Genomic DNA, 22,214 nt, shown 5'->3' on the forward strand with positions numbered 1-22,214 from the left:
CTGGGCTTCCTGCCTCACTGCTGGGTGTTGCGGATGAGCTGGCTGTGGTTGCCTCACCTTGCTGTTGAGCCTGAAGGGTTTGTCCACACACATGATGGTGCTTTTCCCAGTCCTTATGCTGGCAAAATGAACCACAGTATCGTGCTGTATTGCAGCCACTGCAGGTCTCGCTGGCCTTGCGCCCACAGTTCCAACAACTCTGTGGAGGAAAGAAACAAAAGCAACATAAGTACAACATTAGAAGTCGCTGAAAGTCTACTGGAGAAATCAATGCTAAATGATGTGTACGTAACAGGTCCTACCCCTATAAACCAGCAAAGTATATAAAGCAGCAAAGTCAATATTCATTCGTCCAGTTGCATCTTGGGTGGTTATAGCTCATTTAAACAGCACACATCTTTTGTAGAATTGAGGTACAGCTTCTGCTGTACAAAGCTGTCACCACTACTTTATTGTGATTTATATTGTGCTTGAAAAAGTGCCCACTTCCAAAGCACTGTGGGAAACTGTCATCTCAGAATAAAGTTAATTACATGTCAAAATAAGAGGTCTAAGCAAGCTCCTTTAAATAGTATGCTAAATAGGTTCTGGATTCTTTTCATTGTTTTTGTAATGATGGACAGCTCAATGGTGTCTTGTGGTTCACAGGGAAGACAGAACATTAATCGGTACTGCAAATAGTATTAGAACTGCACAGAAGCTGAAAATTAGAAGTGTGGTTGAGGCATTTTTATATTCAAATGAGCACTAGTCAATTGTAACAGAACAATGTTAACTCATTATTATGCAGTTATTCGATCAGTTGACTAATCACAAAACCTCTGTTCACAGATATTTAAATACTTGAACATCGCTAACTAATTCTATAAGGGAAGCTTTCCATTTTAGACACAGCCTTGTGCACACACTCTTAAAATACGATGATGATGGCAGTCTATAACTGAGTGAATACTTGAATTAATTGCCACCATATCAGTTTCTGTCAGATTAAATGCAGATGTATGGTAAAACTATTAACACAGGAAGAACCAATTATAGTAACCCTTTAAATACTTTCTCCACATCATGACTACTCCAGAAGCGGAAATGTTGAAATCCATTTTTGTTTCCCTCATCAAATGCCTGCTGCTCCAAAGCTAGAGTGGGATTCAATCCCGTTCCTCTCCCTATGTACTCGGAGATTGTGTTTAGTTCTGATCAAACTGATTCAAATTAAAGAAGTTGAAGCATCTCTCCTCCAAGCCCACTCCTTTGCTGTATTCTATATAATTACCAGTTGGGAATGCACAGCTAAAACATTTTTCTCGGGATAGTAAGGAATCAAACGTTTGGAACTAAACAACTTACACTTGTAGGAATTCATTCGTGATGGTTCTCAAGAATTTTAGACTAACCACACAGATGTAAATTTTAGTTGCACCTTGGGATTGGCAACAAAGCAATGCTCATGATAGATGTGGCTTTGAGAGACAGCTACGGATTATATGGTCAGGTAATAAGGGCTTGAACAGTGGCTTCTTTATCTAAGTTAAAGTTTTTGTACAATTAGTGAAAGTATTTACATGACACTTAACATTTTCAGATCTAAGATTAATCTGGCGGCAAAAACCCACACTTTAGAACATAGAACATAACAGCGCAGAACAGGCCCTTCGGCCCACGATGTTGCGCCGACCAGTTAAAACAAAACAACAATGACCCACTAACCTAAACCAATCCCTTTTCGTCCATAAACCTATCCACAGACCTCTTAAACGCCCCCAAACTAGGCGCATTTACAACTGCAGCAGGCAGGGCATTCCAATCCCTCACCACCCTCTGGGTAAAGAACCTACCCCTGACATCTGTCCTATAACTACCCCCCCTTAGTTTAAAGCCATGCCCCCTCGTGCTAGATTTTTCCATCAGAGGAAAAAGGCTATCACTATCCACCCTATCTAAACCTCTAATCATCTTATATGTTTCAATAAGATCCCCTCTTAGCCGCCTTCTTTCCAGCGAAAACAACCCCAAATCCCTCAGCCTCTCCTCATAGGATCTCCCCTCCATACCAAGCAACATCCTGGTAAACCTCCTCTGCACCCTCTCCAAAGCCTCCACATCCTTCCTGTAATGTGGGGACCAGAACTGCACACAATACTCCAAGTGCGGCCGCACCAGAGTTGTGTACAGTTGCAACATAACGCTACGACTCCTAAATTCAATCCCCCTACCAATAAACGCCAAGACACTGTATGCCTTCTTAACAACCTTATCTGCTTGATTCCCAACTTTCAGGGATCTATGTACACATACACCTAGATCCCTCTGCTCCTCCACACTATTCAAAGTCTTCCCGTTAGCCCTATACTCAACACATCTGTTATTCCTACCAAAGTGAATTACCTCACATTTCTCTGCATTAAACTCCATCCGCCACCTCTCGGCCCAGCTCTGCAACCTGTCTAAGTCTTCCTGCAAACTATGACACCCTTCCTCACTATCTACCACACCTCCGACTTTGGTGTCATCAGCAAATTTACTGATCCACCCAACTATACCCTCATCCAGATCATTAATAAAAATCACAAACAGCAGTGGCCCCAACACAGATCCCTGAGGCACACCACTTGTAACCGAACTCCATGATGAATATTTACCGTCAACCACTACCCTCTGTCTCCTATCCGCTAGCCAATTCCTAATCCAGTTCCCTAGATCACCCCCAATCCCATACATCTGCATTTTGTGCAGAAGCCTACCATGGTGAACCTTATCAAACACCTTACTAAAATCCATATACACCACGTCCACTGCCTTATCCCCATCCACCTCTTTGGTCACTTTCTCAAAAAACTCAATAAGGTTAGTAAGGCACGACCTACCCGCCACAAAACCATGCTATCTCCAATCAACTCATTACTCTCCAAATAACTATAAATCCTATCCCTAATAATTTTTTCCAAAACCTTGCCCACAACAGAAGTGAGACTCACCGGTCTATAATTCCCGGGGAAGTCTCTGTTCCCCTTCTTAAACAATGGGACAACATTCGCTAACCTCCAATCATCTGGTGCTATACCAGAGGCCAACGACGACCTGAAGGTCAGAGCCAGAGGCTCTGCAATCACTTCTCTTGCCTCCCAGAGAATCCTGGGGTAAATCCCATCCGGACCAGGGGACTTATCTATTTTCAGACCCTCCAGAATATCCAGCACATCCTCCTTATCAACTGTAACACTGTCAATTCTACTCCCCTGCAACCCAGTGTCCTCCTCAGCTATATCCATGTCCCCCTGTTCTAAACTGCACCCCCCCTTCAGTGAACACTGAACACCGATCTTTGTCTGAGATCTTCATGCTTGTTCCTCATTGGATGAGCAGATTACATGACCCTCCTGATACACACCTCTTAAAGGGATAACAACTACAGCTGGGGTCCTAGTACTTCTCCCAGTGGTACCCCATGGCCTGCCGTTTGGAAAAGGACCCATTTTGTCCTATTTTTTGTTTCCTGTCTGCCAACCAGTTTTCTATCCATCTCAATATCCTACCCCCAATCCCACGCACAAAATTTTACACACTCTTGTGTGGAACTTTGTTGAAAGCCTTCTGAAAGCCCAAATAAACCACATCCACTGGCTCCCCCTTATCTAGTCTATTAGTTACATCCTTGAAGAATTCTAGCAAATTTGTCAAGCATGATTTCCCTTTTGTAAATCCATGCTGATTGCCACTGTTTTCAAGTACTCTGCTATAAAATCTTTTATATTGGACTTCAGCATTTTTCCCACTACCAATGTCAGGCTGACTAATCTGACTGAACTGACTGACTGATCTTGTTCATGTGCTACCTTGTTACATTAGCTACCCTCCAATCTGTAGGAACAGTTCCAGAGTCTACAGAATCTTGGAAAATGACCACCAATGTATCCACTAATTCCAGGACCATTTTCTTAAGTGCTCTGGAATATGGATTATCAGGCTCTGGGCAATTTATTGACCTTCAATACCATCAATTTCCTCAACACCAATTCTCCATTCATACTGACTTCCTTCAATTCCTCCTCCTCATTAAACCCTGGTTTGTTGTGTTCTTAGCTGTGAAGGCAGAACCAATGTATTTAATTGGTCAGCCAGTACTTTGCTCCCCTTATAAATTCCACTGTTTCTGACTGTAAGGGGCCTACATTTGTCTTCAATAAACTTTTTCTCTTCATATAACTACAGCAACCCTTACAGTCCTTGTATTCCCCGCAAGCTTCCTCTCATACTATATTTTTTCTTTCTTTATCAATACCTTTGCACTCCTTTGCTGAATTCTAAACTTCTCCCAATCCTCAGGTCTGTTTTATTTTATGGTCAATTTGTATGCCTCTCCCTTGGATCTAATACTACCTCTAATTTCCCTTGTATGCCATAGCTTGGCCACCTTTCCAATTCTGTCTGTGTCAAACAGTAATGAATAATTGTTATGGTTCACACATGTGCTCTTTGTTTGCCATTGCTGAACCACTGTCATCCCTTTCAATTCCCCAATCTATCATAGTCAATTTGTGTCTCATACTATTGCAGTTTCCTTCATTTAGTTTCAGAACCTGAGTCTCGGAATCAACTACATTACTCTCCATCTTGGTGAAGAATTGTATCATATTATGGTTGCTCATCCTCAATGGGCCTCACACAATTAGATTGTCTATTGTTAATTTCTCATTATACAATAACATAAGAACATAAGAAGTCGGAGCAGGAATAGGCCATCTAGCCCTTCGAGCCTGCCCCGCCATTCAGTAAGATCATGGCTGATCTGTCGTGGATCAGTTCCACTTTCCCGCTTCCTCCCCATAACCCTTAATCCCCCTGTCTATCAGAAATCTGTCTAACCGTGACTTAAATATATTCAACGAGGTAGCCTCCACCACTTCAATGGGCAGAGAATTCCAGAGATTCACCACCCTTTGAGTGAAGAAGTTCCTCCTCAACTCTGTTCTAAACTGCACCCCCCCTCCACCACCTCCCTCCCCACCCCCACCCTGCCCACTTATTTTGAGGCTGTGCCCTCCAGTTCTGGTTTCCTTTCTAAGCGGAAAGAATCTCTTTACCTCTACCCTATGTAGCCCCTTCATTATCTTGTAAGTCTCTATAAGATCCCCCCTCAGCCTTCTAAACTCCAAAGAGTACAGGCCCAATCTATTTAATCTCTCCTCATAAGCTAACCCCCTCATCTCCAGTATCAGCCTGGTGAATCTTCTCTGTACTCCCTCCAAGGCCAATGTATCCTTACACAAATAAGGGGACCAAAACTGCACACAGTACTCCAGTTGCGGCCTCACCAGTGCCTTGTACAGTCTAGTCCAAGATGATCTGTTCTCTCATTGGTTCCTCAATGTATTGGTCCAGGAAACCATCCTGTATGCAATCCAGAAATTCCTCCTTTGTGGTACTGTTACTAACTTGATTTGCCCAATCTATATAAAGGCAATTAATGATGTTGCTTTATCGTATGCATCTCAAATCTCTTGTTTACCCATGCAGATTCCACATCATCAAAACTACTATCCTTTTTCACTATTGCATTAATTTCCTCTTTAATCAGAAATGCAACTCCACCACCTTTTTGTCTGCCCTACCAAAATACTGAATGCCTCTGGACGTTCAGTTCCCATCCCTGGTCACCCTGTTAGCCATATCACAACAATCCCAACTAGGTCATAACCATAGTGCTGTTTGTAATACAAGAGCTTTAGCTCACTGGTAGCAAGCTCACTTTTAAACTGGAGTACATGTGTTTCAACCCCATGGCAGGATTTGAACATATAATCCAATCTGGCAATATTGGTTGAGGCTGTCATTTGGATAAAAGGTTAAAATTTGACCACCGTCTCTGGTCAAAGAGAGCAGAAGAATTTTTCTAATAAATTGGTTGCATGGACTGCGACAATTCATAAAAGCATTTCACCATCCTCACAAGGACAATTAGGGGGAATAAATCCTGGCCCGGCCAGTGGTGCCCACACCCCTTGAATGAATGAAAAAGATATTCATTGGCTAGCTAATTGAAAATTAGAATATCTTTTTAGCCCTTTGTAGGAACCTGCCACGTTGCCCATTAGTTTGCTATCCTTTCTGGCAGTCTTAACCGTGCTATAGTCTAACGAGAAGAATTATATAAAATGTATATTTTATAAATTAATAAACAATCTCACATAGATAGGCAATACAGAGGAATGAACGATAGACTGAGTTTGTGTGCCATATTTATACGCCAAGACATAACATCTCACAAGGGGTGGGTGATGCAGTTTAATCAGTTGACTACAAGACGAGAGTGTGGTTCAGTTAATTCAAACAGCGAGTTCAATTTCTGTTCGGACTTGGGATCTGCCTCCCCTCACTGCCCTGAGAACAAAAAGCAAACCGCCACTAACAACAAGAAAAACTGTCAAGACAACACCTCAGGTTGAAGCATCAACCAACAATGGAAGACCTGACTTTAGGCAGAACACAAATGAATGAATATTTCATGACAATGATTTATTCACTGATGGGCAAAACTGAAACAGGTTCAGAAAACTCCCAGAAATTGACAACAAAAAAATAAGCCATTTGTCCCACTGTGCCTTAACTCTTTGAATGAATAGGCATGCTTCATTCTACAACCCCACTTCTTCTCAGCTATCCTGTTATTCCTCACCCTCAGGTACCTGGCCAACTCCCTTCAAAATTATTTATGTACCAGATTCTGACAATACTCATATTTCTCATTTCCTCTCTAGATCTTTTTCCAATATTTGAATCCATAACCATTGGTTGCCAGTGGAATTGGGAATTATTTTTTTCTATGTGGAGTGGGCAGGTGCTGCTACAGGTTTTCTGTCTGCTGCCTTCCCAAAACACTTCCATAAGAAAAATCTCAGCATCAGAATCTCAGTCAGAAATCATGCAGCTGGAAAGAAAATGGGGAGTCGTCCCACCTCATTTTTAAGTTTATTTTTTTCCTCGACCTACCTTGAAAGAATTGGAGCACCTACATGTTTCTGCCTACTTCACCATCCTATGTCATCCCAATTCTACACCAACCTTATAATTACTTTGCCAAGTTTTGTATTATTTGCAAACCTAATACCACTTCCTACACCTAAGTCTAGGACATATTTTGATTTGAAACAGTTGGAGCACCTAAACTGTAATAGAAACAGAAAATGCTGGATAACCTCAGCAAGTCTGGCAGCATCTTTGGATCTAAATCATGCTTTATCCAGAGAACTGGGGGAAGTTAGAAATGTAAAGAGGGCCGAATAGAAGGCCCAGGATGGGTGGGCAAAGGCGACCTGAACAACGTTCTTCTGGACATAAAGTGGGAGGGGGGGGGGGGAAGGTGGTATTAATGGTGGCATTCAGGGATGAAGTATGTGATTGACGACAAAAGGAGAATCAGAATGTGTTAATGGGAGCAACTGAACAGCAAGGGACAGGTTTCCAAGTGGGGGAGGGGTTGGGGTTGCGCTGGGGCAGGGAAGGGAATTGAAAAACAATGGACAACAAACTAAGAGTAGTGGGCGAGAAGAGGATTGGGAGAGGTTTAAATATCAACAAAGAATGACGAAGAAGTTGATAAAGAAGAGTAGGATAAACTATGAAGCTGGGCTAGTGCTTAATATAAAAAAGGATAGTAAGAGTTTTTATAAATATATAAAAAGGAAGAGGCTGATTAGGGTGAACGTTGGACCCTTAGAGGATGAGAGGGGGGACTTAGTGGTGGGGGATGGGGAAATGGCTGAGGTCTTGAATAACTTTTTTGTTTCGATCTTCAAGGAGGAGGACATGAATAATTTGCCGGGTGTTAGCGATGGAAAGATGGTAGGAGTGGAAGGCCTGAATGACATTATTGTTACTAGAGAGGCAGTGCTCGACAGACTGGAGGGACTGATTGTAGACAAGTCCCCAGGACCGGATGGAATGCACCCAAGGGTTCTGAAAGAAATGGCGGAGGTGATAGTGGATGCCTTGGTGATTATTTTCCAAACATTGCTGGATTCCGGGGAAGTGCCGAAAGATTGGAAAACGGCTAATGGAACGCTGTTGTTTAAGAAGGGTGGCAGGCAAAAGGCAGGGAATTATAGGCCGGTTAGTTTAATGTCTGTTGTAGGTAAAAAGTTAGAATCCGTGATCGAGGAGAAAATAGCGAGGCATCTTGCGGAGAATTGTTTGATAGAGCAGACGCAGCACGGTTTCGTTAAGGGGAAGTCGTGTCTGACGAATTTATTGGAGATCTATGAGGATGTGTCTAGGGCGGTGGATAGAGGAGAGCCAGTGGATGTGGTGTTTCTTGATTTTCAGAAGGCGTTTGATAAGGTGCCGCACAAGAGGTTATTACAGAAGGTTAGAGGGCATGGAGTTGGGGGTAGGGTGTTAGCATGGATAGGGGATTGGCTGTCAAATAGGAGGCAGAGAGTGGGGGTCAATGGGTGCTATTCGGATTGGCAGTTGGTGACAAGTGGAGTGCCCCAGGGGTCGGTGCTGGGGCCTCAGCTATTTACCATTTATATAGATGATCTGGAGGAGGGAACTGAGTGTATGGTGTCGAAATTTGCTGATGACACCAAGATTGGTGGAACGCCAAATTGTGCGGAGGGCGTGGAAAGTCTGCAGAAGGATCTAGGTAGGCTGGGCGAATGGGCCAGGAACTGGCAAATGGAATTTAATGTTGGCAAGTGTGAAGTTGTCCACTTTGGTAGGAATAATGGTAGGAAGGACTATTACTTACATGGCAAAAAACTGCAGCATGCTACGGTGCAGAGGGACCTCGGGGTCCTTGTGCATGAGTCGCAAAAACCCAGCCTGCAGGTGCAGCAGGTAGTTAGGAAGGCAAATGGGATGCTGGCCTTCATAGCGAGGGGGATTGAATATAAAAGTAGGGAGGTCTTGCTGCAACTGTACAGGGCACTGGTGAGGCCGCAGCTGGAGTACTGTGTGCAGTTTTGGTCGCCGCACTTACGCAAGGATATTTTGGCCTTGGAGGGAGTGCAGAGGAGGTTTACTACGCTGATACCGGAGTTGAGGGGGTTGAACTATGAGGAGAGGCTGAATAAACTAGGCCTGTACTCACTGGAGTTTAGAAGAATGAGGGGAGATCTCATTGAGACATATAAGATGATGAATGGGACGGATAGGATAGAGGTGGAGAGGCTCTTCCCGCTCAGAAAGGACAGTAGGACTAGAGGGCACAGCCTCAAGATAAAGGGGGGGCGGTTTAGAACGGAGTTGAGGAGGAACGTCTTCACTCAAAGGGTGGTGAATCTCTGGAATTCTCTGCCCATTGAAGTGGTGGAGGCTGCCTCGCTAAATATATTTAAGAAGCGGGTTGATAGGTTTTTGATAGGCAAGGGGATTAAGGGTTATGGGGAGAGGGCGGGAAAGTGGAACTGAGCCACGACAGATCAGCCATGATTTTATTGAATGGCGGGGCAGGCTCGAAGGGCTAGATGGCCTACTCCTGCTCCTATTTATGTTCTTAAACCACAAGGGTGTGTGTGGTTTACGATTGCGGGGGTTGGGGGGGCGGGGTGGAGTTTAGTGTTTAAACTCAAAACTTGAGTCCAGCAGGCTGTAACATCCTAATTAGAAGATGTGGTGTTGTTCTTCCACCCATTAGAAACTAATGTCAAATCCCTGTTAATTCAGAATTTAAAAAATCAGTGAGATGCCATCAAATCTCCTTGAAGGAAAAGTCCAATTCTGTCCATCTGGGCCACGCAGACCACGTTTGATTCAAGTCTTGCACACATTAGATGCTCTCAGCTGGACTAACAGCACAGATCCAACAATTAACGACAGCAACTGGAGAATACAACAAAATTCTGCTTCTTGCTTCTGATTACAATTTTATTTCCCCCTTGAAGTACGCATGTATGGAGATCAGTAAAGTGGGGTTTAACAGTGATGCTCCCACCAATATTCATGTAGCTAAGATGCTCCTCAAGATCGGACTAGAATAATAGTTATTTGTGCAAGCCTAGGAGAGTGAATGACATGCACAGAATTCCAATGCAATCAAAAAACAATGTTCCCGATTAACTTGTGGAGAAAACTGGCAAGAAAGTAAAACCCAGTTTAAATCCCAAATAAATGATTCCAACAGAGTTAATAAAATTTCTAATTTAAATAATTCTTCCCGCATTGAACACAATCTCCAGGATCTCGGCAGCGGCACATTTCCTGTCTTTTGCTTCAGCTATACTCCATATTATCCATTAATTCCTTACAGCACTGCAGCTGGTAGAAATCCCAATTCCACTGGAAGTAGTGCACGGGAAATGGAAGAGTACTATTGCTTACAGACATGTCAAGACCCATCCATGGACCTTCGAGGAAACAGTTCAAAAACAATAGTATTATGGCCACATGGTGATGAGCATTCACTCCTAGGTTGTTCCACTGGCTGGTAAGGTCATCAAAGCAGTCAAAAGAATAACTATTATTCATCTACATTCAGGCTTATTGATTTTCATTGATTCTTCATTGACAATGCTGCTGTGGGAATCCACCATCCAATGTAAATGGACAAACCATTTCTTTTGCAGCAGAAATATATTATAGAACTATTTCTACTTGAAGCAATTCCATAATAAATACATTAAATACTCAAAAGAAAGAGCAGCTAGTCTACAAATATTTTCATTCTTGTTCATCATAATACCTGCTTTGCAATGTGTATCAATACATGATTGCTTCAGTACTATTAAATACAACTACAATTTTAGAGCATTTTCAAAAATAGCTACTGTATAATAGGAACAAGCTTGTGCATCAGAACAAACAGTAATATTGGCTAAACTGAGTGATGTGTTTTTAAACCATTGGAAAGCCAAGGTTCAAGTCACAATAGAAGGTCTTTAGTCGATCTTGCTAGAGGCAGGCATTGGGGTGGTTCAATAATGCCATTGAAAAACAAGCCAGTGTTTCTTCTTCTGACCATTATCCAAAGGCCCATACAGAATCCTGCTTTCAGGTTGTGGGCAATATTGGCAAGGCCACATTTCTTACTTATCTTTAACGGCCCTGAAAACATGGTGGGAGTGCCTTATTTTAATTTGCTGTGTTTGTACTTGTGCTGGTGCTGGATATCGTGCTGAAGGATGTCCATCCAACAAGGAACTTGCATCAGAATTATTGAAAGCATATTTATCTTTGTTGAAAATAATGGCTAAGCGTATAACATCTTAAAAGTGTCAACCGACCACAGCCATTCACAATATCAATGTCAGAAAATTCTATCCACTTCACACATGTTAATCAAGCAATAAACACACTGGCATTGGAAAACCACAAATAAAGAAACCCACAAGAAAGAATAACATTACAAAGTAATATAGATGTCAGATTGAATATTCTTCTGTAGCTGTGCAAATGCACAATACACTGAGCTCAACTTGCATTCTTGGAGCTCAGCCAAACATTCATTATGAAGTTACTTAGCCATCTGTTCAACATGACTTAATGATACAACTGCCAGATGGTCTCATTTTGAATGCTTGGCTGACCTCCAAAAATGACTAATGCATGTATTGCAGCATGCAATATTGACAAAACTGCAATGGGATGTGTAAGCTATTTTTGACTAACATCATTATTACCTTGCAATAAATTATTCCTTCATGTTTCATTCACAGCTTTATCAGAAGGTAAGAGGGGCAATGTATTTCAAAGGGAATGTTAAATAACTGCTTGTTTTTCTGGTTACCGATTCAGGTTTAGGGTTCTAAGGTACCATGAAATACATCTACTAATGAATGAGCTCAATGGTATCAACTTGCAGTGGTGGTGAGTTGAAATATCCAAACCTGCAGTGACGCCTACAAGGCATGAGTGCTGTGTGCAAGTTGGTTACGCACATGCCTATCCCATGCCAGCCAAAACAGCCTGACATGGGAATGGGGCAGGAATCAGATCCAGCCCACCATTTTAAACGCCTGCTCCCCTCTGATGCAGACAGAAGCATGAAAATCCAGGCCCAATAGTCCATTGACCTTCATGGTCAAGATTCACATCTGGTAAATGGAGAGGGCTATTAATACCTTTATCGCAGCCGTGCTGCATAAATCATCTTTAGTGAGAATGGAACTCACTCAAACACATATCAAACTCACTCTCTTGGAGGGAAATGCACACATTTTGTTTTAAGCTGGACTCATTGGTGTTAGAAACAAATGGAACTTCACCAATTCCAACAGGTTTGTGATCTAAGCTGTGGCAAATGGTCATCTAGCCTCAAAATGTTGGCTCTATTTCTCCTCACAGATGCTGTCAGACCTGCTGAGATATTCCAGCATTTTCTGTTTTTGTTGAGGCTTGTGATCTGCCTGATGGATTTGCATTCAGTTGCATTTTAATTGATAGCTGTAATCTTTGAAAGTTTATAACCATTATCTGATAGAAAATGGTCCTAGGGTGGGGTGGGGGGAGGGGGTGGGGAGCAGCCTCTCCCATGCTTTTCTTATTTTCACTTTTGGTCCTCCAAATGCATTCTAAAAAATCTGCAATTGCCAAGGCTGGTAAGTGACAAAATCCAACTGCATCCCTCTTTCTTACACTGGAGACTCAATTTGAGAGATCCATACATATTATAGCTCTCCAATACTATGTACATGCATTCACTTGGAATTAGAGAGAGGACTCATCCTTATCCAGTACTCACGCCAATACACCATCATGGAACTGGCAAACCACTCATCATGAATTTCTTCATGACCGTTGATCCTCATAGATGTCAAAAGTCTTGGTCAGGTCAAGAAACATGGTACAGGGGTCCATGTTGTGTTCTTGGCACTTTCTTGAAACTGCAAACACCATTTCAGTGGTTCTTTTCTTGAAACCGCACCTACTCTGGCAACAGATCCTGATCAAGATGTTGCACCAAGCAGTTCAGAGGATTCTGGCAAAAGTTTTGCCGGTGATAAAGAGGAGTGAGATTGCTGTATGATTGGTAATTTATTTTCTACTTGTACATGTGGACAGTGTTGGCCTCTTATGTTTTCATATGGGCTAGTTCCTTGCACCTATATATACTGAAAGAGCTCAGTGAGCTTCTTGGCCCCAGCATGACAGATCTCAGCTGGAGCCTTGCCAATCGACAGGAGTTTGATTGTGTTCGCCAAATAGCATGGGAGGGTCAGACAGTTAAACAGGCCTGTCTGACAATATCCCAAACCTCTTCAGTAGGCTTTTCTTGGTCATCTCCTTCATCACCTTCCATGTTAGTGATCCTGGTGTCAAACTCAGATAACACATTTACTGGAATTTTACTGGCATGCCTGCCCCGGAGTCTCGCAGAACGGAATTCTCTATTGGCCTCGGGCAGGATTTTAAGAGACTCGCCTGAGCGAGGTCGTAAAATCCCAACCATGGCGAGGAAACTGCTCAAACTGAGACAACTCCAGGGAAAGACCAAAGTCTCCAAGGACATACTTAGTGATTTCCTGTTTGCTGATGATTATGAACCAGCAACTAGTGCACAGTGGGACATACAATGTAGCATGGATTTGTTCACCAACGCATGTCACAACTTCAAACATATGATCAGCATGAACACGAATGAAGTAATGTATCAGTGCTCAAGAAAAGCCCTATCTGAAGTTCAAAGCTTCAGTCTATGACCAGACTCTGTCAGCAGTGGATAAGTTCACTTATCTCTGCAGCACACACACTCTCTCTCAAGCTGTCTATATTGATGACGAGATGAATGCAAAGCAAGTGTAACCTTCAGCAGACTTCAAACAACAATCTATAGGGCAATAGTCCTGTTCACTCTGCTCTATGCATGCGAGACTTGGACTTTATATCAGCACCATGCCAAGAAGCTCAAGCACTTGCAATTCAGCTGACTTCAGAAGCTGCTGAAGATCAAACGACAGGACAAAATACCAGACACTGAGGTTCTCACCTGAGCTGACATACCAAGCATCCAAATCATATTGAGACAGTCACAACTGAGTTAGGCTGATCATGAAGAAAAAATGCCAAATGCGCAATTAACAAGGTGAATCTTCTATGGAAAGTTAGAGTCTAGAGCGTGCTTGGTCACAGGAAGTGCGACATGGGCACTCCAAAGGCTTCATTTAGGAATTCTGACATTTGACATCGAGTGGGAGAAGTTCACTTAGGATTGTTGTGCCTGGCACAACCAAATAAAAAACTCTGCAGCCTCCTGTGAAAACAAGCAGCATGGTGGCACATTGGTTAGCAACAGCGTCAGTGACCTGGGTTCAATTCCAGCCTTGAGTTGCACATTCATCCCGTGTCTGCATGAGTTTCCTCTGGGTGCTTCGTTTCCTCCCACTCTCCAAAGATGTGCAGGTCAGGTTGATCGGTCACACTAAAATGACTCTTAGGGTCCAATTTTATTACTGTGTTGCACCCGTTTTTGGGGGCGAAAACTTGGTAAAGTCGAGCATGAGGTGAATAGCGCGATCCATGCCCACAGATTCAGCATGAAGCAGACATGCTCGGCAAACGTCTGTTTCGGGCGCTCCAGCTTCTGAAGAGGTAAGTTCTGAGCTTCCAATGGCTCTCTGACTCGGGTGCCATGGGGGGGGGGGGGGGGAGGGAGGGACAGATGTATCTCTGGTGGAGGGAGGGGGAGGGGTAAGGAAAGCAGGAGGGATGCCCGGTCATTCTCTAGTTTGGGGTGGAGGGGAGGGGGGAGGAGGAGGAGGAGAGCCACATCATTCTCTGGTGAAGGGGGTGATGGGGTTGCCGGGGGGGGGGGGGGGGGGTGGTTTAGGGGAGGAGGGAGGCCACTCGTTCTCTGGTGGGGAGTCGGGGTTGGGGGGGGGGCGGGGAGGGTGGCAAGAGCAGGGTGGGTCTGCTGCCACTCTGTGGGCGATCGGTCTGGGTAATGGGGGGTGGGTGCATCAGGCAGACAGTTATGTTGTGGGGGTGCGGTGATATTTGTGGGAGCCATTGCTCCCAGGCTGCTTTATCTGCTTTTTGCGGTCCGGGAGCGATGTGATAGGGGAGCGTTTTTCAAATTTTTTTTTACTGCGCATGCACAGTTGAAGGCTTCGATCAGAGAAGCAGCACTTTGGGCACGGTAAGCCCCGCCCACAGCATGATTCAGACTCGCGCCTTTATTTTTTCAGGCTGAGTGTGTATAGGGGCAACTGAGGACAGAGTTTACAAGTCTGATCTGAATCATGTCCAGATTCAGCACTTAGAGTCAAAATAGTAAAATAGGGCTGTTAGTCTCAGGAGGGTTAGCGGGGTAAACAGAGCCCTGGTGGAATTGCTGTCAGTTTTGGATCGATGGGTTGAATGGCCTCCTTCTGCACAATAGGCATTCTATGATATCAAAGGCAGAGAGAAAATGCAAGCAGAGGAAATCCTGAGTCAGAAGTTTGATCAAAATATTGTCTGAGGTATCCTGTCCCATTTGCAGCAAAACCTTTAGGATCAGCCTTAGCTGTCATCTACACACCCACCCATCGAGAACCCACCAAACATCGCAGGTAAAGAACATGGTCATCTTTGCCTCAAAAGGATCTCAAGCATTCTGCCTGCTCTTTTTCAGAAGCTGAAGGTGTATATTTACAACAAAATCTATCTTCATTTCAGATTCTGAGGTTTTTTTCTTCTACAGTGGTAGAACTGCTTTTAAATTCTCAGTCTGCGCAGACACTGAACACAAGCATACAGGGAGGGAAGTGATCTCAACCTCCTAAAATTTAGCCTACTGTAATGATTCAAAACATCTCGAACATTTGGTTTGAATTGAACTGATTCCACAATCATTCTGACATGTAAACATTGCATAAATACTGAGCTGGGGTAATTGTGGCAAGATGCATAAAGCGCCAATTTTCTTCACTCCTGCACTTAGGCTGCTGATATTTTAAGGTCTTCTGCTCAAGAATCATATGCTACACATTAAATGCTAATGTAAAGAAGACAACCGTTCTCCAGTCGCTACAAGAAGCCTTCATTTACATTCCAGCGTCACAACTCTAATTGTTAATTTTCACTGAGCACCTAATGACCCTGCACTGTCTATAACAGCTATTGGGCACCCCGCTGCTGCTGATGGCTGGCTTTTCAGCTTCTTAGCTTCAAAACACTGACTGGCAGGGATTTTAGCAGCGGTTATCAACATTTTAAACAGAAGCATCTCAATTGAACCTGCCATTTTGCACGACTGTTGCTATTGGCAGCGTTGGGGAGGTAACTTCCCTCTTTTATGCTACTAATTCACAACACTTCAGGTTGCTGGCAAGTAAACAGTGAACCAGGGTCGCATGAAAATAACATTTAAGTAGACGTTCTTTAACGTCAACTGTAGATCAAAATAAAATTTAATTAAACTTGTCCCATATTCTGGTGAGACAAATACCATACAATTTTATTATCTTTGCACTGAAAAAAAAATTAAGTATAGGCTCTTATCCTTCTCAGTGGTAGAGTCATAGAAATCCTACAGTGCAGAAGGCGGCCATTCAGCCCATCGAGTCTGCACTGATAACAATCACACCCAGGTCCGATCCCCGCAATCCCACATAATTACCCCGCTAATCCCTCTAACCTACGCATCCCAGAACACTAAGGGGCAATTTAGCATGGCCAATGCACCTAACCTGCACATCTTTGGACTGCGGGAGGAAACCAAAGCGCCAGGAGGAAAACTCACGCGGACACATGGAGAACGTGCAAACTCCACACAATCACCCAAGCCGGGATTCGAACCCAGGTCCCTGGAACTGTGAGGCAGCCAGTCTTATTGTGGTGCCAGTCTTATTTCACAATCACCTCATAAACAGAATCATAGAAACCCTACTGTGCAGAAAGAAGCCATTTGGCCCATCGAGTCTGCACCGACCACAATCCCACCATGCCCTACCCCCACATATTTACCTGCTAATCCCTCTAGCCTTTGCATCTCAGGACACTAACGGGCAATTTTAGCATGGCCAAATCAACTTAACCCACACATTATTATTTAACATGGTGCTGCAATAAGTACAATGAAGAGCTGCAAGTAATCCAGCTCACCTGCAATGAGTTCAAACCATTGTTAAACGGATCTTTGAAATATTATTTTAAAACTGAAGCTAGGTTCTTCAGAACTTTAGTATTTCACACTGTGGGCAATTTTGAGCCTATGTTGGCCATCACCATAAATGGCAACGAGAGTCCAAAATCTCAGGAAATGGGATTCTCACTGGCACAATCCCGTCTCCAAATTTTCCACGCCCCGTGAAGCAACGAGGTTCCCACCCAAAGCATTTCAATAAATTTAAGGCTTTCCCATGATATATTTCACCCCTTTGCTGGCTACATGACAGGTTTTTAAAAATTTGAAACAGCCAAGGGGAACCCGCTACCGGTGTCAAGGTAAATATTGCACCGGTGGGGGGGAATGCCCTTGAATAAAGCCAACCTGGCTACAAGGGCTTACCCTCTGGGGCAACCCATTATTGGGTAGATCTTCTTGTGTGTTGCTGGGGACGGAGGGGGGGAAGCATCCTGATGCTTGGTGGGGTATAGCGGAACGTTGATGCATGTGGGGGAGGGGTAGTCCATGCTTTTAGATTGGGGGTAGGAGTGGGCACCTTCATGACTGTGGGATGGGGTTGCCCTAATATTTTTGGTAGAGGGTCCTGATCCTTGTGGGTAGGTGCCCATGCCAGTGATGGAGGTCATTTTAAATCGCAGGTTGGGGTATCCTTTAAATGCAGCACCCTGATCTCTGTGATGTTGGAGTTATCAGACTCCACCCTGTTAGGGTCACAGAGAAAACCATATCCCCAGATTTCTTTTGCGCAAAGTGCATTAAAATCTAGAGAGAACATACAGCTGGAGAGCTGCTCACCAGTTTCCTCGCCTCACTGAGGGGAAGATTCACCGAATAAGTCTTCGGGAGTAAAACTGGTCATCACCTGTCGCAAGACTCTGTCTCCAATTGAAAAGGCAACTTGGTTTACACAACATCCAACTTCTGTTTTGAAGTAAAAGTTGCATTATGAGCGAGGCACCAATGTGAATTTTAATTTCTGACTCATTGCTAATTTACATAACCATTACCTAACGTTTGACCACTTAGTCTTCCTTCCCTTCCTCTCCCTCTCATAAATTGAAGCTCTACTGTGATGCACTGGCTCATCTAGCATGGCAAGCCTTATTGTCTGGGTTCATGCATGTAGGAAAAGAAAAACGCAGGCCTGAATCCTACATCTGTTGATTGGAAGACTGCTTGCCTCATGTACCAACCTACTGTTTTTACACTGGGCCGGTGACAAGATAAGCCTCAGCCTGTGATTCTAAGGGTCTGGCCATATTCTATGTTGATATCCTTTGTTTGTGGTGGTTAACATTGAGGAACTGGCAGAAAGACAGGAAGTGGAGATGCCGGTGGTGGACTGGGGTAAACACAGTAAGAAGTCTCACAACACTAGGTTGAAGTCCAACAGGTTTATTTGGTAACACAAGCCACTAGCTTTCAGAGTGCTGCTCCTTCATCAGGTGAGTGAGATTTCAGTTCATAAACAGGGCATATAAAGACACAAATCAATTTACAAAATAATAATTGGAATGGGAGTCTTTACAGGTAATCAAGTCTTAAAGGTACAGACAATGTGAGTGGAGAAAGGGTTAAGCACAGGTTAAAGAAATGTGTATTGTCTCCAGCCAGGACAGTTACTGAGACTTTGCAAGCCCAGGCAAGTCATGGGGGTCACAGATAGTGTGACATGAACCCAAGATCCTGGTTGAGACCGTCCTCATGTGTGCAAAACTTGACTATCAGTCTCTGCTCAGTGACTCTGCCTTGTCGTGTGTGACAATGGATGAATGAACACCACTTGACAATCACCAGGCAAGAGAGTGTTCTCTTCCTGTTGGGGAACACTTCAGCGGTCACGGGCATTCAGTCTCTGATCTTCAGGTGAGCGTTCTCCAAGGCGGCCTTCACAACACGTGACAACGCAGAGTCGCTGAGCAGAGACCGATAGCCAAGTTCCGCACATGAGGATGGCCTCAACCAGGATCTTGGGCTCATGCTACACTATCTGTAACCCCCACGACTTGGTTGGGCTTGCAAAATCTCACTAATTATCCTGGCTGGAGACAATACACATCTCTTTTAACTTGTGCTTAACCTTCTCTTCACTCACATTGTCTGTACCTTTAAGACTTGATTACCTGCAAAGACTCGCATTCCAACCATTATTTTGTAAATTAAGTTTGTGTCTTTATATGCCATGTTTGTGAACTGAAATCCCACTCACCTGATGAAGGAGTGGCGCTCCGAAAGCTAGTGACTTGTGCTACCAAATAAACCTGTTGGACTTTAACCTGGTGTTGTGAGACTTCTTACTGAGAAAGACAAGAAACCAATGTCCTGCCCTAATTTTCAGCACTCCCATCACAGCCTACTGCACTACTGATAGAGATCTGTTAGGAAGAGGGATGGTTTTTTTTGAAAAATTGGAGCCAGGAATGGCATTACAAGTGAATTTGATTTCTCAAATAAGAATTGGAAGTAACGGGAGATTCTACCTCACTGGAATCCTCCTGCTGGTTAATAATTGCGAGTGCATCTTCAGCTGCTTGCCTTTTCGCATCTGCTACGGTGCGCTCCATTTTGGCTCTCTCTGTAGCAATCATATCATGGGCCTTCCTCTCTGCTTCAGACACAGCTTTCTGCAACTCAGACATTGCCTGGCGCTTCACTTCATTCACAGCCTCTTCTGCAAAAACATAAAATGCCTAATAAGTTCACACATTCTGTCCAGTACAGTTATCCCCCAAAATAACAAGGCGTCGCTCAATAAATATCTTTCATTAAAAACTAACTGGTGTAATTATCAAAAGGATAATGCACTCCTCCACAATTACTTTTCCCCATTATAATTTCCGCACTTACAAAACCTAAGTGACAATGATGAATGTAACATTTAATAAGGACTAATTATTAGCTGGAATATTGCACAAATTAACACTCTATTAGAACTGATTATGTCATGTTTTATGGAAGCGTTTCACTATCTGCTTAATAATTTTTTCCTGCCATTTTATTGACTTCAGGAAAAAGTATTATATGTGAAAATAATTTGATAAGTGCATACATTACTGCAGAATCGGATATAAAGCTATATAGGAATATATGCAATATTCTTTAAAATTATCAACTACAGTTTAACCTAACAGTTTAGGTTGCACCACATTGTTGGCTTTATTAAGGTAGGCTTGGCAAGTTGCTTTCATATCATTAAAATTCACACCTTTTTTGCATAAAATATTCACCAGATGCAATACACACCATACTTTATGTAACTTTGGATTTGGATTTTTTTCACTCTTACAGTGTACATTGTGTGAAAATATAACTTTGATTTACACTTCAATTAAAAATGTAAACAAAATGCACATTTGTCTATCTTGTGCACATGGGTTTAGGCCCCATTTCTCAATGAAATCTTCTTGCAGATAAAGTGTACCATTTCATAAATACTAGATTCATTCTTCACTAAACGGGTATGCAGTTTTAGTTTAAGGAAAACATCTTCCGTCCTCTGTCAATTTTACTGTAAATATTCAAGGTGATTTGAAATTCTGACTCAATGGCAAAACAGAAAAACAATTTTGCTTACGATCAGAACTGTAGCTTGACTAATTGTCTATGCAAATCAGGCAATTTATATTAAAATTATGCATTTCCATTCGAGCCTCACTGGCACATGGGATCAGTAAAGAGATTTGGTGGGATGTCAGTAATGTGCTTGAATAATTCCTGCAAATTACAAATAAGCATTTAACTTTTCTTCAAAACACTGAAGCTACAATTCCATATATAGGCAAACCTCATGCTACAATATGTTGTTTTTTAAAATGTCATTATGTCAACTTAAATTAAATGTGTAGAAGTCACATTTAAGATTCAGCATCTTGTTAAATAAAAACTCAATCTAATGTCCAATTTTTGTTTAAAACATGTGCATAAATTGTTAGACAAAAGAAAACCTATTTATTCTCTCAGAAAAGAGAAGATAAATAAAAATGAATGCATAACATTTTGGATATTTAGGTACCCTAACATCAATACGTAAAGCAATGTGCAATGAGAAAGAGCACACCAACACACAAAATCAGTCCGCTATCAATTACAAAATAGATTCACAATCACAGAAGGAGCACAGAACAAAAAAAATTATAATGAAAGTAACCAAGTTTACAGACTTTAGCTTTTGCAATTTTCTTGGCTTGTGATCCTACCTACCCCACTGCAGTGACTCATACAAGCATTGGTAGCTCTCCTACAGCTAATCCAAAACTGGCATTCTTCAGAAGTGTTAATAAGCTGTTAAAAACAGTGATCCACTAACCTAGCAGAGTTCAACAATTGAACCTGGGACATTCCTGATCTCTGCTGGTTCAGTAGCATGCCAGATGGTGACAGTGCTCAATGAGCCACCAGAGAAATGCAAACGTAGGCTATCATGCTATAAATTAAATATGCAGTTCAATTATGTTTCTTTGTTTGAAAAAAGCAGTAAAACCTTTTTGTGCGGATGAACACTGAAACGAGCGATAAATGGAAGCAGCTCCAAACCATGAAAGTTCATTGTGAGAAATGATGGACAGGGAGTGAGAGAGACTTAACAAAAATTAAACTGAACATTACAGTGGAAAGGGGTCAATTCATGTGGTAAAACGAGTAACACTGCACCAATTCCACATCTTCATCACGAATGATGAAGATGTGCAAAAGCAGATTCCATCTTGTCTGTTGATATAGTGGTTAGTGTATACTCCCCATGCCCTGTTGTAAACCCCCTTCCTAAACTCCCCTTGGGTCAATCACACAATCCAGAATCCAGGTTGTTATGTATCAGTTTTTTTTTGGGGGGGTTCTAAAACCTACCGTAATTTAGAGTGAAATCCCACCCTGAGACGGAAACAAAAACTCATGACAGTAAAGAAAGCTGCAGGTCTTCGAGTAATTATGAGCTGTGTGATTATCACTGACAGTTGTTGGACATTCTTTCTACTGTGATGTCCCAGGGCAGATGGGATAAAGCAGCTGATATTGTGTGGGACTCAGGACCCACTGACAGCACAGTGCTCATATATCTATATCTTGCTGAGATTTTGGAGCATTTAGGGTGTATGGTGACAAACCTAACTGGCAGAATGCCGCTCCTGATGTCCCTCAAGCAAAACTGAGCATTCACGGCCTATGTAAAGAC

The 22,214-nt window shown here is 42.8% G+C and overlaps 1 protein-coding gene across 7 annotated transcripts in view; it reads right to left on the bottom strand.

Annotated features, from left to right (window-relative positions):
- The window catches only part of runx1t1 (RUNX1 partner transcriptional co-repressor 1), a 91,431-nt gene that overhangs the window by 2,713 nt on the left and 66,504 nt on the right, over positions 1–22,214 (bottom strand). For all 7 annotated transcript variants that reach the window (XM_080194400.1, XM_080194397.1, XM_080194401.1 and 4 more), the window contains 2 exons: positions 19,525–19,715; positions 1–199 (listed from right to left, as the gene is read on the bottom strand). The exon at positions 1–199 is cut by the window's left edge and continues 2,713 nt beyond it. In XM_080194400.1, the coding sequence (XP_080050526.1) occupies positions 1–199; positions 19,525–19,715 (390 nt within the window). The remainder of the gene's footprint in view (positions 200–19,524; positions 19,716–22,214) is intronic.

Source organism: Carcharhinus amblyrhynchos, chromosome 8, assembly GCF_965287045.1.
Source record: "Carcharhinus amblyrhynchos chromosome 8, sCarAmb.v2.hapA, whole genome shotgun sequence".
In the NCBI taxonomy this organism is placed as follows: Eukaryota; Metazoa; Chordata; class Chondrichthyes; order Carcharhiniformes; family Carcharhinidae; genus Carcharhinus; species Carcharhinus amblyrhynchos.